This window comes from Lepidothrix coronata, unplaced genomic scaffold (assembly GCF_001604755.1).
Source record: "Lepidothrix coronata isolate B3197 unplaced genomic scaffold, Lepidothrix_coronata-1.0 Scaffold84, whole genome shotgun sequence".
Taxonomy (NCBI): domain Eukaryota; kingdom Metazoa; phylum Chordata; class Aves; order Passeriformes; family Pipridae; genus Lepidothrix; species Lepidothrix coronata.
This window is the reverse complement of record NW_016690264.1, coordinates 2,320,337-2,339,274: the sequence shown is the minus strand read 5'-3', so window position 1 is coordinate 2,339,274 and position 18,938 is coordinate 2,320,337. Positions and strand designations below refer to the sequence as shown.

At 44.0% G+C, this 18,938-nt stretch overlaps 1 protein-coding gene across 1 annotated transcript in view; it reads left to right on the top strand.

Annotated features, from left to right (window-relative positions):
* The first annotated feature begins 6,331 nt into the window (after positions 1 to 6,331).
* Positions 6,332 to 18,938, top strand: part of LOC108500028 (glutamate receptor-interacting protein 2-like) — a 73,961-nt gene continuing 61,354 nt past the window's right edge. The window contains exon 1 of the mRNA XM_017820508.1: positions 6,332 to 6,431. Within this exon, the coding sequence (XP_017675997.1) occupies positions 6,377 to 6,431 (55 nt within the window). The 5' untranslated portion in view covers positions 6,332 to 6,376. The remainder of the gene's footprint in view (positions 6,432 to 18,938) is intronic.

Here is an 18,938-nt window from a genome sequence, read left to right as displayed (position 1 = left end):
GAAGCTCTAGAAAGGGACATAGATGTAAATGTTTAAATTAGTTGCCTTCTTAACTTTGGGACAAAATTCAAATGCCATTCACCCACTTGAATTGCAGAAAGTGCCCATAAAATTCTAAGCATTCGGTCTTCCTGCCAATCTGGAGTGTTGAATTATGGAGAGGACAACTGGAAAGACATCCTCAGCACTCAGCTTTCACCCTCAGCCTTCACTCATCTTTAAATCATCTTCCTTGAATTCTAATCTCAGTATAATCTAGATAGAAACCATTAGCATTTCCACAGCTTGGGCTGGAGGTGCAGTCCCCATGAGTGCTACTTTTGAAACTATGGGACTATGGTGCTTATAAATGGCTGCATTCCCAGTCTCAGCAAATGCAACGGTGAGAACTAGGAATTTCTCCTAAGAGCCTCTTGCTGGTTTCTTGCAGCTGGTGCTACAGAGGGTTGAGGGTCTAGAGAAGTTCTAATTCAGGGAAATAATTGCATGTAGCTGAAAATTAAATATGGCCTTTCTCATGAGGTGTCCTTCTGGTGAGTTTGTGAAAAGTTGCACAGGATGTTCAGAGTGTGTGTCAGAGAAGGCGCCTGTGGATGCAGAAAATAAGAACTTTCAAAATATCGAAGGTGAGGGTTAGTGACTGAAGCCTGTTTGTCTTTTTTGCTGAACACAGCTTCATGACAGACTTTCACCTGTGTAAGTTATTGTCAAGGTAATTAAACCTAATAGTGCCACATCAAACTTCCCCCAGGTGTTACTCTGTTGGAGGCTGTGGCATCGCACAGGGAAAGCTGTAGCCATGCTAATTAGGATCAGGCAAGGTACTTGTAAAGCCTAATTTAGGCTGTTTCCTTTTGGGAATTGCCTACTAATTGAGCATGGTTCCAGTGAAACTGTTCATTGTTCATGCTGTCACAGAGATCATTTATTAAGGGTAATCAGTTAAAGGTGTCAGTGTGGGCAGAACATCTTCTCCCAAATCCTTGTTGTTGACAATGTCAATACATGAGGAGAAACAAGTTCAGCTTGGCTTTGCCGAGCTGCCAGTTTGACCCGCTTCCCCCAACTATGTTAGCAGCAGATTTGATTTAACAGGCTCCAAGAGACAATAAACTTGGAGCCTGGGGTCTGTTCAGTTGCTCTGGGGAGGGGTTGAGCCCCTTGTGGCTACCGTGGTGCTGCTCTGCTTTACACAGCAGATACGGGTGTTTCTGTGGGAATTCACCCATCAGGAAGGAGAGCTTCCTTGCCAACACACAGCAGCCCATGAGTCTGTGCAATACCTGATTTTGATAGATCAGCTCATCCTGAGTTTGATTCAAGGCATTACTGTATTGGATTTCTTGTTTCACCATTGATCCGACTTGCTTATCTAAGGCAGACTTTTTGTCTCCAAATGCTTTAATGCCACGTTTGGCCACTGTTATTTGCTTCTGTGGCTCTCAAAGAGCTCCCAAACTCTTAGGGAGGGATCTGTTGTCTGTTAATTGCATAGCTTGTCTTAACATTCACTATGACATGTGTGTTTCTGAGAGATACCTTCAGTCTGTCGTTGGCCAGTCTGTTTGATGTATTTTTGCTGGACAAAGTTGTTCATCAAAATCTGTCTATTAAAGGCAAGATTTTTACAAAGTGCTGTAGTAAGAAGGCAGATTATTTCTTACTTTTTGTATGATAACTGAAATTATTCCAATAAGAAGTTCCACATACGCTATTTATAGAGCAAAATAATCTGTAGTGATCCTTGTTTATTTTGCTTTCTTTTTAAATGGAAGGTGTACTCTGGTTAGCCAGTTTAACACGGTCTGATCTACAGTGGTGATAAAAACACTGTTAGGCCAATAGCTGGCAATAACTGATTTTATTTTTTGCAGACAGTGTGCAAGTACCAAAAGAAGAGAAGAAAAGGCTGCTTTTCCATATAAATCTGCATTTTTCTCCCCGGAATCCGTTTTACGGGTCTGCCTGCTGACTGTGCTGATAGTCATAAACAGAATTGAAGCACATAAAAAGTAATGCAGGAACATCCTTTAAACTAGTGAAGAGAAGATGAAAACGATCTGAACAAATTCACAAAGGCAGTATTATTTGTAACATTAATACATTCAGCTATAACTGCACCTGTTAGTAAGGAAATACTGCCTTCTAAAATACGCTTTAGTACAGTGTGTAATTTTCAGGCTATGTATTAGACACACGGGATTTTACATTATTATTCCTGAGGAAGGAAACAAACTTTATGGGAACTTCAAGAAAAGAATGAACTAATTTAATGCGAACTCTTCTTTGAATAATTTCTGCTCCTTTAATTTTGTCCTAATACATATTTTTAAATGTTTGCATGAATAGAAGACAGGATTTTTTCTTATAATTTCTGCACAGTTTGCTGTTATAGAAAAGGTGTAATCACTACCAGACAGACAAATGCAGCAGTACGTACATATATTCTGAATTCTGTATATTCATTAGTCACATGGTGTTTTGCTTTATTTTCCTGAAACTTGGTGCATATCTATTTTCATTAATCTCTTGCATTATTTTCAATGGATTCTATGACTTGGCAGAGCCACTTCAAATACCAGACGTGATAAATGGTAATAGATTTCCCATTATACAAATGCTTTTTTATCCTCTTAGTTTAATTGCTGCATTTCTCACTCCTTCTATTGTGCACTGTTGATGACCAGTGTCCCCACAGTCATTTCCTGAGCTGAAATGAGGATTAGATTTATATGCAGGAGAGCAGAAAACACATTTGTTTCAGTATCAAAGGGAAACAGCTGTGTTTTGTTTGCAACTGGAATTTCCTCTGAGGGAAAACCAATTGTCTTGGGACATCTAGGCAATTCCCCTGACTAAAGAAGTTCTCTGAGTCTCTCAGAGGAGGGTAAATTGGATCTTAATATTCAGGTTTATGTCTGAATACACTTAAATCCCAGTGATGAACCCAGGAGGATGAAATGGCATGGTTCCTTTAGTTTTATTGGTAGACTGGTACTTCAGCATCATGAAAGCAGGCAAAATCTGGTGCAAAATGATATTTTGATTGGAAAAACTGTCTAAGATCCTCTGCTGCAGCTCCAGTGAAATTAACTGGAGATGCCTGTGCTCAGTAGAGGGGAGAAAGAAAAAGCAGTCTGAACAGAGGAAGGAATGGGGACTGGGAGTCAGATCTCAGGCTGTCTCAGAAATTGAACATTTGGGCTCTGTCAGCCCCCTTGGGCTCTCGCAGCCGTAGCAGGAGCAGAAGCCCCATTGCCTGCCCCCATCCCTCAACCCAGCATCAGCCCCAGGTGCATGTTTCTCATGCAATGCAAACACACTCAGGCTTCTTGTCTTCTGTACAAGGCTTTAAATACCCACGTTACATCTAAATTTATCTAGAGTTCATATACATGTACACACACCTGCCAGTGCTTTCAACTCTAAATAATTTTAAAGAAAACAAGCTGGAATCAAGAAGAAAATCTCTTGTTGTTATACCAAGATTGACCTCTAAGGCACTGAGGGTTTATTGAGTTTTGAGGGTCTGTAACTGGAATTCCTGAATTTGGAATTTGATGTTAGCTCCTTTGGGATTGCCATTTGTGTGTGTCACTAATGCTGCTATGCATTCAGAGCAGATCTCTTATAGCCCCTTCCTTGCTGGAAAACTCTTGGGGTCAGTCTGTGTTACATTTTCCCTTGGTTCCAGACTTACATCACTGAGTTTGAATTTGCCAAACTGTGCATGTGACCTTCTAGCCGAAAAACTGTGAGGGTGACCCTGGTGACTAAGTCCAAAAACTCAGTGGCTGAGATAAGGCATCAGAGGTGAATTACTCTGTGTTATGTCTCTAAGGAGACTTCTGGAAACCCACAGCGTATTGTTGCCACAGACCAATGGCTGCAGGCAGCTAATTGCAATCTCCAAAGTCATCTGTGGGATCAGCAGAAATGTTGGCTAGGGAAGGTGCTCAGAGACTTTGTATTGGTAAACTCCCAGATGTCCATCTATTGAGAGCAGCCTTTAGCCCTCAGGTATTGGCTTAGTAATGAAGCTTTCTTCTACAGATCTGGAGTTTTCCCATGGGTTCCTGGAAGGCACCTTTAAGCTCCCCTGGGACCATGGTAATAAGCACTTGAGAACCCCTGCTACTCCAGTCTGAGTTCCCATAGAGACTGTGAAGAATATTTAGCTTATTCAGCTGCTAAAAAGCACTGGGAGAAGATCAGCTCAGTAGAAAAGGTCAACTAAAGTGCTACTCCCAATGTGATTTGGGTCTAAAAGTCAGATGAAAGGGAGTAGTAACAAACTGGTCAGGCAGAGTCCTCAGCAGGGGGTGTTCTCTCAGAAGAGTGTGTGGGGATGAGCAGGGTTGAGCAAGGAAGGCAGCAAGAGCTGATGTGCCATCACAAAGCCTCTCTAAAATCCTTCTGTGAAAAAATAGTGGGAATAGTCCATGTTTTGCTGTGTGATCCTCCCTAACTTGCGAAGTGTGCTGTGAGGAAATGAAGAGCAAGAGGGGTGTTGAGGCAGAGAGTAGAGATGTCTGATCACTAACATATGCAGCTCAGACCTACAAAGTGCTGCCATGGAGAGGCAAAGTCTGTCCCATTACCACTAATGCCTCTCTGGCCCAGGAATGCAAGTGTGGGGAGTCTGTGTGGTGAGAGGATGTTTTGTGGAACCAGGGGCACACAAACCACAGTCCTAATTTTTTTTTGTTGAAAGCAAAGAAAACTAAAACTGTACCTGTGGAAGCTCTGAGATTACCATTTTGAGGCTATGCGAGTCCATGTCTACCCTGACTTGAAAAGACCAATGAACGTAACTAAACTTTATAAAGACTTACTGGTAAACCTCTGCTATTGTTCTCTCCTAGGCATTCAACAGTCCAGAAAATGATTCCTTTGGAAAACTGATTTTTGGTGACAGCATGTGAGAGAAGTGAGATTGATATAGGAACAGTAAGCTGAATAAAAGAACAGGTAGAGCTGTACCTTCTCAGCTGGTGACTTTAACATGTTGTATAGGTATGTCACCCCCTGTGCTGCCTATATTTGGCGGGGTTAACCTGGGTTTTATGAACTGTGTCTTGGCACTGTATGACCCACAGGCTTTTGGTTTTTCATGTCCCCTTGGTCACTAGACTTGGCTGTACAAAGGGACCTCTTTTCTTTCAGGTGTGCTAAATTGACCATCACGCTGGCTTTGCGTCCTTGTACGGGTCCCTCAAACTCCTCTTTAGCCCACAGAGTAGGCATTCCTGAACATCACTGGTCCCTCCAGGTGGGTGTGCTGGGTCTCACCAACAGTCCAACCAATCAAAAGTCTGGTGGTATGGTTGGGAAAAAACTTCTGCTGTCTGCCACAACAAGAGCTCCTGGTGAGGGTGTGTACGGGGCTGACTTCTTGTGGGGACCCAGAGTGGTCCTGTCAAGAGTGAGGTATCCATTTTTTCTTCCCCTAAATTCCACGGTAATTCTGCTCAAAATAAGTTTGGTGGTTTTGACTAACCAATAACCCCTGCTGAGAACCAGCTGTATCCTGCGGTGCTGCCCGGGGTTGCCCACTGTTCTCTGCTGTATGTAACAGCTTATAGAAACAAAACCTCTCCAGCAGGTTTGAAGGCAGAGCCCTGAACTGCTCCAAGGTTGCTCCATCACCAGCAAAAATCTCCAGGATGATCCATCATCCCACTTTTCCAAGCAGGACTCAGGATACATCATGTTTGGAAAGTTGATGTTCAGCAGGTGGTTTGTGCCTCCCTGGGGTAGTGGCTTTGCTCTTAGGTCTATGGGACATTGTCAATGGTTTCTGCAGACATGAACAGTTCTTTTGCAGAGAAGTTTCTTTGGCAGGACTGGCCCTGCGGGGCCCTTACCAGCACATAGTCCCACAGCATTTGTGCCAGTGCTGTGAACTGGTGAACTGCTTCCATAAAATCGAGGGCTTTTGTCTCCTTTGCTCCAGTAATCTCTGGATTAGCTTTCTGGTGAAGTGCAAGCATGCACCCATGTGCGCTAAGGAATAATCTTACTTTGCAAATTAATATGTTAATGTAGTAGCAGATTCCCAGCCCTTAACAGCAGGAGACTGGCGATATGTTTAAAAACATCAATGTGTGATTTTATTCATTTGGACAAGATAACAAAACAGCCCCACACTGAAAGTACCGAAAAGGGTCTGTGCCCCCTCTAGCTCAGCCTTTGCCATCCTCCCCCCAAAAACCCTTCCCTCTCACTCCCTCTGCCACTGCCGAAAGCACGACTCATTTCACAGTAATCATACGTTAATTTCGAGCCAGCAGCCCCTCGCAGAGCAGGCAGAGGTGCGGAGGGAGCAGCGGCACAGAGCCATGTGAGCGGAGCGCTGGAGGCTGCGGTCGGGGAGATGTTTGCTGTGTCGCTCAAGTGCCGGCTCGGGGTGGTGAGACGGAGGAGCAAAGGTACGGTCAGAGCGGAGCAGCTCCCTCCTGCCTGTGAGAGGGACTTGGAGGGGACTCACTTGAGCATTTACTTTTCTTTAGCTGAGCAGGAGGAAAAAAGCTACGTGGTCTGTGATTGATTTTCACCCCCGTGCATTGGCAGGCGGGAGTAGGATTATTTTAATTTTTTGCATGTCCTATATTTTTCAGATGTTGGATTTTTTTTTTTTTGCCCGTTGACTCTCTGGATTTTTACTCTATTCATCTGCCATGGTTATTACTGCAGTAAAGTAGATTTAGGTGTGCCTCAGTCTCACAAGGTTTCCCTCCTCCCGTGTGGGAGCTGTTACTTTGCAGGGAGAAGCACTTGGGTGTTTGTTGGACTTCACTAGACTGTTAGGGAGTCCTGGTGCATGTCCCTCCCTGCACTCCTTACAGGAGGTGAGTGGGTTGAAAGGATGAGAAACCTGGCAGGATAATGGGGAGAAAATCAACTTTGAGAAGATTTGAGGAGCAGTAATATTTTATTTCAAAGTAAATTAATCTGGGACAGAACAGTTTCTGTACTCACCATCCTGCAGGATTGCATGTGATAAGAAGTTGTTTGTGCTGTGCTGGACTGTGATCCGCGGGTCCCTCGCCCCCAGATGAGTTGTGCGAGTGTTCGATGGTCTCTGCACTCCCGGCTCACAGGGCGCGCTGCAGCCCGTGCTCGGTCCCGACGCTGTTGCCTTTGATTTCTGGAAGGTTTGCATTTTAATGGAGCCTGGAGCGTATCTCACCGCTGGGAGCTCAGCTCTCCTGCGCAAGCCCCTCCAGCCGGCGGCACTCCTGCAGCAGATCAAAGTCCTTTGCTGTGAAGGAAGATGACCTGCATTTTTATAGGGACCTCTAAAGCAAACCAGCTTTTAGGGGTTCAGTGTAACTCGGATACTATTGATTCCAGGCTTCACTGAATGCATAAATGCAGCTGTTAGCCTCACTTAAGGGGAGAGAGACTTACTTGCTGATGCAGGGATCTGCGTGCTGACGCAGGAACTCTGTCGGGGCCGGCAGGTACAAAACTTTGGTAGCAAAGGGAAGGGCCTGAACACAATGAAGTTCCTGAGACCTTCAGTCTGGGGTGCAAATCCTGTGTGTGACTTGCCTGGTAAGTAAAGTAGTATTTGTCAGGTCAAGGTGGCAATTCTAGGTGACAGACCTGAGTAGAGAGCAGGAGCCTGAGGGCTGCTACACACACTGACACAGGTTATTTGGCATCACTTACTTTTGAGAGTTTTTCGTGATGCTTCTTTGTTTCTTCTCCTCTGTGGTTTGGAGGCTTCATGAGCTTCTCTCTGCACTGGAAGGAGCTTCCTGTTCTCAGTCAGAGTGGCAAAGGCAAGATTTCCACCTCCTAGAGTGATGCCTGGAAGTGCTTGGAATAAACACAGTCCTGGAGTCCCTTTTTGATTGGCAGATACCAGGAGAAGTCTTGGTGCCCTATTAGTTTTTCCAGTTCTTTTTCCCTGGCAAACTTTTTTGCTAAACATCCTCAAGGAACTGGCAATAGTGCTGTAACATAATGAGTTTTCCTTCTGCGGTTTTCCAGGGAAGTTAGGAATGACTGTTCTGACAGAGGGAGAATAAGTGCATTTGTGCCTGCAAAACACTGTGGAAATGCAGCCTGAGATTGTAATGGAGGTAAAAAAAATGTTATCCCTGTACTACCTGATAAAGTTTTAGTGGCTTTGGTTGAAATATTTAGAATTGACTTAAATCACCTGCATTTCTTAGTGACAGATTTAAATGAGCGAATCGCTAATCCAATGCTAAATTGTACTGCTTTGATCAAGGATTAAACTGAGCTGGAATTGGCTTCTGGGACTAGAGCTTTGAAATGAACAACCAGAGAGAGACATCGTTACTTGTCTTCAGTATTTTGGGACAGCGGATGTTTAAAGTACATCCTCAAAAGATTGAGCAAAAATAAATGATGCCTAGGCACTTAGGTACCAGAATGAGCCCATTATGACTGGGCAGCAACCAAGGATGGGGGCTGGTATGAATTTATGCTAGTGAGTAATGAACTCTGCTGCATTTCTCTTTTGTAAATGCTCAAAAGCTCACTATCTGTCTGTTGCATCACAGGAGATGATCAGGCCTGGTAAAAACACTTGTTATTTGGCACTAAAAATTCCCACCACCTTTGTTTTGGAGAGAGACAGGAAGACAAAGGGACAAAGAGATCTATAGAGGGCTATGTGAAAGAATGGCAGATACCCCAGCCTAGATACCTCTCTGTCCTCTGGTCCAGGTATTTATGTGACCCAGTGTCCCAAAAACATGTGCTCTGCCTGGATCTGCAGCTGGAGGCTTGCTGGATGTATTCTCCTTCTGCTAAAGTTAATTGGAATTTCATTGCAAGGTTATATGTTTAAATCTCAGTTATGGTGGATACTGTTATGTTTGTGTAACTTTAAACACCCTCATGGAAATAAGGATTGATCACCCTGTACTTATTGCTACTCTCGCTTCAAAACAGACCCCTTCCCACCGGCTGGCACTTCCTAGGCAAGCTTTCCCCCAACTCTCTGCCTTCTGTGCTATTATCTTTTCCCTCCCTCAAACTCGGGCTGTTCCTGCCCAGCTAATTCCCTCACTTCCACGAGAAATTCTCGCTGTCAGTCCTCTTGGATTCCTGCTTTCCTTCTCTCCCCGAGCCCTTGAGCTTTTCCTGGCACGAGGAACATTCACAGTTAATCCATCAGGCGTTCATCCAGTTGGCTGGGGGCAGGCAGCACTTCCCTGCCTCAGTTCTGGGCTGTCTTTGGCCAACATTAACCCACTGAGCTGTAGGGCTACTCACTCCTCTTCAAGGACCCTTGATCCTCTGCAGAAGGTGCCACTGAAGACCCCAAGGAACAAACAGTCACTTGTCCAGTACAATAATTAAGCTTCTCTCAGTATTAGAGTGTTTTTCCATTAGAAAAGCTAAACAATTTCAGTCTGGCCATGCCTGTCATTCAGCTGAGCTCAAACTGGACTTTTTGGAGAGAGGTGGTTGGTGGTTGCCTTTCCTGCTAGCTCCCAGTTATGGCAGCTAATCATCAGTATTTTATAAATAAGTAAACACAAGTGGTGGAGATGCTAAATAATTAACCAGATACATATGTTGGATTCAGAAGTAGCAAATGAGGCAATTTAAAGGTGTCCTCACTGCTTCCTATGCTTTGCAAAGCCCACAGCCCAAGGGAAGAAGAGATGCTCTGCAAGAGCTGGTGAGACCAGGAGCTGCCTGAGCAGCCAGCAGCACACACTAAGGGGCCTGGACCCCACTGCTGTGGCAGAGGAAATGCTTGGTTACTTGGTTTGAGACACTCAAGCTTAAAACATGCTTATTTTTGTCCACTCTAGTTCCTCCTAGTGTGTGGTGTGAATTATGTAATAGAAGTAATTTTGCTGTTCCTTTGTCAAAAGCTGTCATCTGGAACATGCCAAACATCACAATTTGTAAAAGAAAATACATGTTCTGCTTTCCTTTTACATACCTCTGTGTTTTTCAGCCTTTTAAGCTTCACTGAGTCATGTCTACTACCTTCTTTTTTCGAGTAGATGTTTTCTCTTGCATTTTGTTCTTCCTCTCTTGTGTTTGACTGGGAACTAAGAAAATAAGTAAGCAAAGAAAAACCACCCTGAAACCCCCAGGAATAAACTAGAGGAATATGTTCAGAAAAACTGTCAGATAGAGTGAGACTTGCAATAAAATTAATGGTTTTAGAACAGCAGCTTTTATAATGAGACCCAGATTTTCAACGATACCATGTTTGGGCATGTAGGCATCCTGACTTGTCCCTTAAACAGAAGTTACTGCATCCCATTCAGTGTAGAAAGATGCTTGGTTTTATTTCCATGTTGTTGTTGAGAACGGTGTCATTGAAATCGATCCCAGGAATTGGGAACATGCTCTTGTGCCGCGGCGCCTTGTTTGCTGTGCGGCAGTATTGCGCTGTGAAGCGTCCTGGCTGTGTTTCATAGCAGGGAGTGTTGCTGCAATTGGGTTTCTGTCACAAAAAGATTTGCTCACTGCAGAAAAACAAGAAATGTTTTAGACCTCTAGTTGACAAGGGGAAAAAAAAAAAAGGGCAAAAAAAGGGCAAGCAGGTAAGCTGCTTCCATCCTGTGGTGTGTTGCCAAGTCCAGAGCACTGCACAGCGACATGTTGGAGTGAAAAGTCCTGTGGAGCTTCTACTCCTGGAGGAGACAGCCATTGTTATGACTGCATTTATCCTCCAGGCCTGGAGTAACCAGTAAAACAAAGCAGTTTTTATTTAGGAGATGGGCAAACCAGCACACAGAGAAACCAGACTTCTCCCCAAAATGCAGCTGTGGTGCAGATGTTGAGCCCATGGTTTCAGAAACCTAAGGCTGAGCGCAACGTTATAGCCCTTGCTTGGCCACCTTTTCTTTAGGATGATTGCTGCCTTCTAGGATTTATCCTCCCCTGTGAGTTTCATAGCAGAAGACATCTTAGAGGCTGCTGCAGTGAATATTTGCGGGGCTGTTCCTGCTGCAGCAATGAAAACCAGGCAGTGGTGAACACAGGAAACTCCCTGAGCCCAAACAACTGAGCTGGCAGTGGCTGTGATTCCTCTCCTGTCAGTGTGGCAATGCTTCAGTCCTTTCTATATCTCATTAATAACTCATGATTGGGCATATTTTATTTATGTCTCCAAATGAAGCTCATTTTTCAGCCTGATGTAGCATCCCAGGTGACTGTCACCTGCTCTGAGTGCTGTGTGGCTCCTCCTTCCTCCAGGCTCCAGCAGCGGATCCCTTAGGGGGGGTAAGGGAAAGAAAAAGGCCCCTTGCAGCCCAGGGGCAGATGACAAATTCTTGTGGGGAAGCCAGTGTGCAAGACAGTGTGTCAGAGGTGGTGTTAACCCTTCCTGCTGGAAAGGTACAGTATGTGCTGGTATCCTGGGGCAAATCCTGCCCAGATCCCAGGTGTACTTTGTTGCAGGAGGAATGAAAGCCCACCCAGCCTTGCTGTGCAGTTGTGCTAGACCACGTGAAGAGGTGAGATGGCTCTTTGCTGTGATACACAGAGGGTCACAGGCTGTTGCTGGAGTGGTTTGGAAAATCTGGGGTTTGCTGTCCCTGTCTGTAAAACTCTGCAAAACCAGAGTGATATCCTTGGGCTCCTTGTGCATGCCCATTCATCCTTTCTGTTTTGCATATAAAACCATGCGGGGGTTTCTGAGGGTGTTATTAAAGCTAAAACCAGGGGCTGGGGGCTCTGTCCCATACCTTTCATTTATATTTCTTCGATTAACAATTTGTGCAGGCAGTTTGACTGGGCATCTGTTTTCTCTGTGACAACTATTCCAGCTGCCTCAGCTGAGAAAAGCCCAGGATGATGGGAGCAAGTGCCTGTCATTGACCAAGGCTTGTTTTATGTGCATGGGTTTGCCCACTGAATGCAGGGCCTTGAATGTCACCCTCTGCCCCATGTGTCCCCTGGCACAAGGGCACATCACAGTCACACAGAGTCAATCCCTGAGGCTGGGAAGTGCTGCTGATTTGCATCTCTGGCTTGCAAGCTCAGACAGGCATTTTTGGAGAATGGAGAAAAATTTCCTTGACTCAGATGTCATTTAATCTGCTTTATCATAAAGAAGAAAATTGGACCTTGAATTTGGAAAGTTGTAGAACGTCCATGAGGTCAGCACTGGACAATCTGCAGAGTGTGTGAGAGAAAGAAATGCAAATTCACATGGCACTGTCATTTGACAGTTGCCATTTTTAAAATAAAACCCAGTTTGCCAAAATTGTAAGATGCAATGAACTCAGGCCAATAGAAGCAATATTTTTAAATATTATTTCAGAATTAGCATCTTACTGCTTATAAGGTGTGTCTGAAGTTTCTCTGTTGCCATTGTATATGTATCACCACAGAGGGTTTGGATATTAAAACTGTGGATCTAAAGAAAGTTGTTTTCCCTGTTTGTCATTGAGCTACTTTCCTCCTGACTCCATTCCCTACATACAGCTATGGGAGATTTTTGTCCATCTTCTAAGTCAGTGAATAACACACAGTGGCTTGGAAGGCAGCATTTAAAGCAGGTGAGGAAATACCTTGATCTCCTTATCCCTTGTGCCTGTACAGCTTTTAATATGTAGTACCTCTTCCCCTCATGTACAGGCGTCTGCCTTTGTGTACTCGTGGGGATGTGCCAAATCACAATTCTTCATTTACTTTGGAACTGACAGGGAATCTGCAGTGGGTCTGTCTGGAGGCCAATCTGCCCCTGTGCCCCAGGGCCATGTGAAGGAAATTGTATTAGCTTCTCAGTTGCTCTGCTCTCTCAGTGTGGCAGTAGTACTTTTGTTTTAATTGCAAAGGTCCACCTAAATTTGACAGAATTGAAAGGCCAAAATCACCCCACAGGCACCCCCAGTAAATTTTGTGTAATGCTGTTTTCCTGTCCTTGTTAAAGTCTTAAAATTCAGGCTCCCACCAGGCTGCCCTGTGCCTCCAGTGTGACATCTGGAGCAACAAGGCAAAATTATAATCCCACATCAGTAAAAATGAATCTTTTTCCTTAACTTCTTTCTTCTATATTCACCTATAAAAATATACTTTTTACAAGTGCTAGCAAGACAGGAACTCAAGTTACCTACAGACTGATATTACTAGTATGGGATGTTTTATATCCTTGCTGGCAGATCTAGGTTTTCTATCCTGTCTCAGTGTAAATACCTGGTAAGGAAATAGATTTTCATTTCTTACTTTCATGGAATTACTTTGAATAGTAATGGCTAAAATGAAGTGGCTTTATTAACTGGCAAAATATTTTAACAATGCATTGCAGAAGAGTAAGAGGGCAAAAATAACGTGAAGTGAGATTTCAGCATTCTGGCTCTGGAGGAGTCCGGAAATGATAACAAGGCTACATATTGGCAAGGTATAAAGGTCTGTATTTTATTTCTGTGTTTTTGTAGTCTGGCCAAAAAAAGATGTTTCCATGAGTTACAGATACAATCAGAAAGCTAAACAACATTGGCTCTTGCTGTAGGCTGAAATTACAGTAATTTTTCAATTACTTTCAACAAATCTGGTGACCACCAACTGCTCTCTTAATGCAAGTGTTAGCAAGCGCTTTTCTAGCTTTCCACTCCCTCCTGGATATGTTATGCTGGCTCCTTTAGCTTGGCTAAAAGGAGTGATCTGTCTCCTTGCACAGTGTGTTGGGAGGGGATCTGAAAAGGATCCCTCTCTTCACTTTGAACTCTGTTGCATGAGCTAGTTACATCCCACCCTAGTCAGGGGAAGGAAAATAGCACTGTGTGCCTCATTCTCGGGTCTAAGTCCTTGAAAAAAAAGTCCATTGTTTTCTTTTAATATAGCTTTATAAAAACTTTTCTCTCAATGTGCTGTGTTGTGCATTTGAGGCTCACTGGGTCCGACATGCTGGAGTCGGGGTTGTGTCTTTGCCCGGGCTGGCAGCCTAGTGCTGAACTCTTCTCCTCTTCTTGGTTTCACTCAGCTCCTGAGGGTTATTGTAACCTACTTTTTTTTGTGAGTGATTTCCTTTCCTCTCTCTTCCAATTGCTCTTTTTGCTTTGCAGAGTATAGCCAGATTAATCATACAAAGCCATGGAAATCAACAGCAGTGTGTAATTCAGGGCTTGGTAACTGAGCAGGGAGGGGCACAGGGGAATGGTTGTGCTCCTTACAAAATCACCACATGATATATCAATCCCCAAGACATATGTCTGCATTTACTTTTTTTAACAATCTATTTCAAGAAACACAACCCCAAAAGGAAATCAAGTGCCTTTTCAAATAAATGGTCTATCTTCGCAACCTATACGCCCTGTCTCATCTGAGTGCATTGGAGTGTAGTGGAACAGTCATGAGATAATGTTTTGTCCTCATACACACTCTTTTTGTCCACTGAGAAAACATACATGAGCAGAAAATGAATGCTTTGGGCATTTGTCCAGAATCCTGCAGTGGTTTGCATCATATGTTGCTGTGTCTGTGCTGCTTGGATAGATCAGCATCCATTGCACTGGGGCCAACCACCAATTAAAGGAGTGATTATAAACCAACACCTGCTGAGGTGTCTTTCTGTGAGCATAATTTTCACCAAGGTACCTCAGCCTAAACATGAAGTTACCAGAGGCTCAGCTCTCTCTATGAGAAGATGTAGATTTTCTCTGCTGGCTGGCACGTAATTGAAAGGAAATATCAGCCTTTTTCAGTCAAAGGCTTTGCATGTTACTCTTGTGTTTTTTTCCCTCCTCTCTGCTTGTATGTATCTTGTTTTGCTTAAAATACATTTGCACATCTCTAGAAGTTTTGGGAAATTAGGAATGTAGCTGATACCTCTGGCAGTGAGAAAGGCAGAGTCTTTCTCTCCATCTAATTTATTGCCCGGTCTATTGCAACCATGTGAGTGGTCTAAGAAATGAAGGTAGTTGGGAGAGTCAGAACCCAGGGATCCACAGGATCTGTAGAATTTTGAAGCTCCTTCCAGGGTCCAAGATGATCTCTCTAATCAAAGTCAGACTAAAAAGAAAGAGACATTTTCCTGAGAAATAGACAATGACTGGGTGGTCAGAGAGATCCCAGCTCAGATCCCTGATGTGCCTGATTTAGATCTGCAGTTGGAATTGGCACTTCAGGTTATTTTAGGTTATCAACTATGACATGTAGAGCTCCTGTATCATCACAGAAACAACAAAAAAAAGTTACGTTTGTGCAAGAAAAAAACTATTTCCCCACTCAGATCCACTGCCAGTGCAACAAGAAAAGCCCAGAGATATGAATCCAATAACACAGATTTCTCTTCCTGAAATAATTCTTCCTCTGCCTGTGAATGAGGGCTTCAAGCTGAGCATTGGATTGTCCAATAACTGTTCAGTGATCCCAGCTGGAAAATAAAATAGTGTCCAGTTAGTTTACTTACCAGCTGCTATTCCCATGTATTAGCAATAGCCGTGGTCTTACATCCCAGAGATACTGGCAAGGTCTTTCTTCAACAAAATCATCCCCAATTGATTAAACAGGAAGAAATAACTCCATTTTATTTCTATGATATGTATCTGAACAGTCATAAAGATGAGGCCTTTCAGAAAGCAAGGAATTTAAATAGTAATAATACACTGTCTGTGTTCCTCCTGTAAAGCAAATGTTGCTTCCCTGAGCAGTTCATTTCTAATGCATTTTCTTTCTTTGAATCTATTGTCATGTTTTTGATGAACTCCCTTGCTGCCCAGGAAGGAGCTATTGCTTACAGTTTTGTCTTCGAGCAATGAACATAATAATAGATATTAAAATGACTCAAGAAAATCAGGTACCAGAGCGCCCGTATTTATACATTCCTTTCTGGGAAGAAAACACGGAGAAATAGAGGGGATAAACCAGACTGATTTGAACAACAAAAAGCAATTCTGGCATCCCTCACAGGGAAATTAAAATGATGGTGGTGTTTCTGATATATTTTTATTGGAAGACATTAAGAACTGAGCTCTTGTGGAGCAGGTTCAGACTTTGTCTGTGGGTCTGTCTGGCTAAGGTGGTATCATTTGGCACAGTGGAGCAGTCTGGTTTGAGGTTGCCAGCAGCACAGGAGACGTGCTGATGGTCAAATCCTCCATGGCCAGGTGTATCCTGATTTTGGGAACTTCACGGGGTGAAGTAAACCTCACACAACCCCTGACCCTGCCGCATATCCATTTTACTGCTTGTTAATGCAAGTGGATTAGCCGCAGTCTTGAGCTCGTGCTCCTGGTACTCCATAGGGAAATAGCCAAGGAGAGACCAAGAGATTGGTCCTGTTCCCACTCCATCAGGTTGTAGCCATCAGGTAAAGTTCAACCCAAGGACAGAATATCATCAACCCTTAAATCCTGTCACAGATAAGGGTCTCCAGAGGTGACTTTGGGTCACAGAAGGAAGTTTTTTCATGTGTGTCCCCCTCAGGTATGGGTCAGAGCCTCAATCCTCTCTGTTCGCTCCTTGGGGGCCCATTTCAGGTCCATGCTGAGCGTCCCCACTGCCCCGGGGAATATGATTTAGAACCATAATGTCTGGAGGGTGCCCAGTCCGAGCAATGGGTTGGGGTGGTGGGACCAGTGCTGGCTTTAGCCATGGTCCTGGTTGCCAGAACCCTGTCACACCCAGAGTATTTTCCAAAAAAACCTCTTTATCTGCTACTTTTACTGTAGCTTGGGGTAACGTGATATTTTCTTTTTCCAACAGTTGCACCACTTTTTTCTCCTGCACATAAGCATCAAATGCTGTTTGCTGAATATTTCACTCGCTCTTATTTGGGCTGAAGGTTTCTGTTACCACTGGCCCTTAGGGGACCAATTTAGCTGCACTGAACCAATTTTGGTGTTCAACTTCTTCTTTTCAAAGAGCTGCATTTACACATCAGTTGAACCCTTCGTATGCTGGCATCTTCCACACTTCCAGCTCAATGAATGTTTAAAAATGATATGTCTATCCTCACACATAGATATGTCTCTGCCTTCAAAATGGTGGGGGGACATGAAAGTCATGCTGAGAAGCGAGGGAGATTTTGATGTAAGCGATGTCCCACCAGGGACACAACCTCATTCCAGCTGAGTGAGGTTTTGTGCACAGAAATGCAAAATATTCAGCCCATGTATCATTAAAGTGTTGCAGCAAAGCCTCTCCAAGACAGTGAGTGCCTGAGTAAATTCTGCATTGCTGACCAAGTCTCAGCTCTCTGCCCCAACCCGCACTATGAGATCGGCTTTTGCAATGGCGAATGTGTCCTGCAGCATCCCATTGTTCCCGGGGTTCTTGTCCCAAGTAAATCTTCACCCTGTTGTTTACCTTGTGGCTTTCAAACCTTGATGGACAAGCCTGCAAAATTCACTCTGTTCTCTTCCAGTCTTAGTAAGAGATGCAGGCAAAGGAAGTAATTTCATAGTCTGTTGTGTTTTTCTGATAAAATACACAGGATTAAAGATCTTTGGGTGCCCATAGGGATTACACTTGGATATTGGGAATGCATTAAGCATGAGTACTGTTTTAGATTATGACTTTCCTTAGTTTGACCAGAGTTGTGATGTTGATATCATGGTGGAGGAGAGAGAGCTTTGTGTTTTATTACAGGGAATTTTCAGAAGCATCATTCTGACTTCAGCACGTGGGTCTTTTCATGAGGTTGGTGCCCTGCAATCACACAGATACTGTAGCAAAGCCGATCTCACTGTCTCCTTTGAATCATCTTCCCTCAGCTGCATAGGAATCAGCCTATTCAGACTTTACAGGAAAAAGATACCAGAGCCAAAACAAACTCCTGGAGAGGATCCCTGAAGGTGGTAGGTGCATATATCCTGCACTGAGTGTGCAAATACCCCTCAAGTCTATATATTCCTTCTGGGCCATTGAGCAGGATCCTTATTTCCCTTCAGATTGTAGCATCTGAGTGATGGATGGCAGAACTCTGCCTATTGCCTGCCTATCAGTTTAACTTCTCAAAGCCCTTTTGGAAGCCATGGTGCTGTATAAGCAGAATATATAATTATTTAGAGTTTGTTTTCCTGTAGCTGTTGGCACAATGGAGCCCAGATGTTCTTTTTCACCCTAGTTGGCACAATCCTTTCTCACTGTAGTATGGAGAAAGCCTGATGAAAATAGCTCAAGGGACTATGATGCAAATGTTAGTGCTTAAGATCTCCATCACAAGCTGGAGTGACAGAGATCTGTGCTGGGTCTGATATGTGGTGTGCTGGGGAGGGAGGTGATCTAATGCTGTGCTGTGTAGATTGTGTTTTACTAGTTGTGTCTTAGTATTAGTAGATTATAGCCTTGTAGCCTGCACATGGATGGATACACTGTGTGCAGGGTAAATCAGAATGGTTCTGTGATCTGTCCTCAGCATGGCTGACTAGACAGAGCATCCAAGAGAGGCTTGCTCATGTATTTCCCTTCCTGTCTCGTGCACAGGCTGTTATCCCCGCCGGCTCCTGGACGCTGCTGCTCAGTTCTGCATAGTCAGACTCTGCTATTTAGGGATGGCACCGAAGCAGCATTATTTGTTTGTTTTTCCTGTTCCATATACACATCCTCCCCTCCCTTAAAGCCACAGAGAAAGTGGGGTGACACATGCAGAAGCCCCCTGCATTGACCACCCAAAGCATGGGACACACCTTGCTCCCCCAGTTCTTCCCCGAGCAAAACACAGCTCTGGACTGTTTCCATGCTTGGTGGCAAACGGGGTGTTAAGCTGATCCTCAGCACAAGCCCAAGACATCAAGGGCTGGGATACATTTATTTGTGGTGTATCCTCTTGGCTTTGGTAGTCAAGTTATTAAAATGAGGCTTGTCAGCACACCGAAGAGGGTTGGGGGGGCTTTGCATCTTCCATGCGGTTTGATCCTGCTCAGCTCGTTAACACTCAGTTGCTTTTGTGATTAATTATTTAGTCTTCTCCCTTGGTACTGGGGTATAATAGCACAACCCCCATTTCTGCTGAGATTCACAGTTCTTTGCTTTTCCCT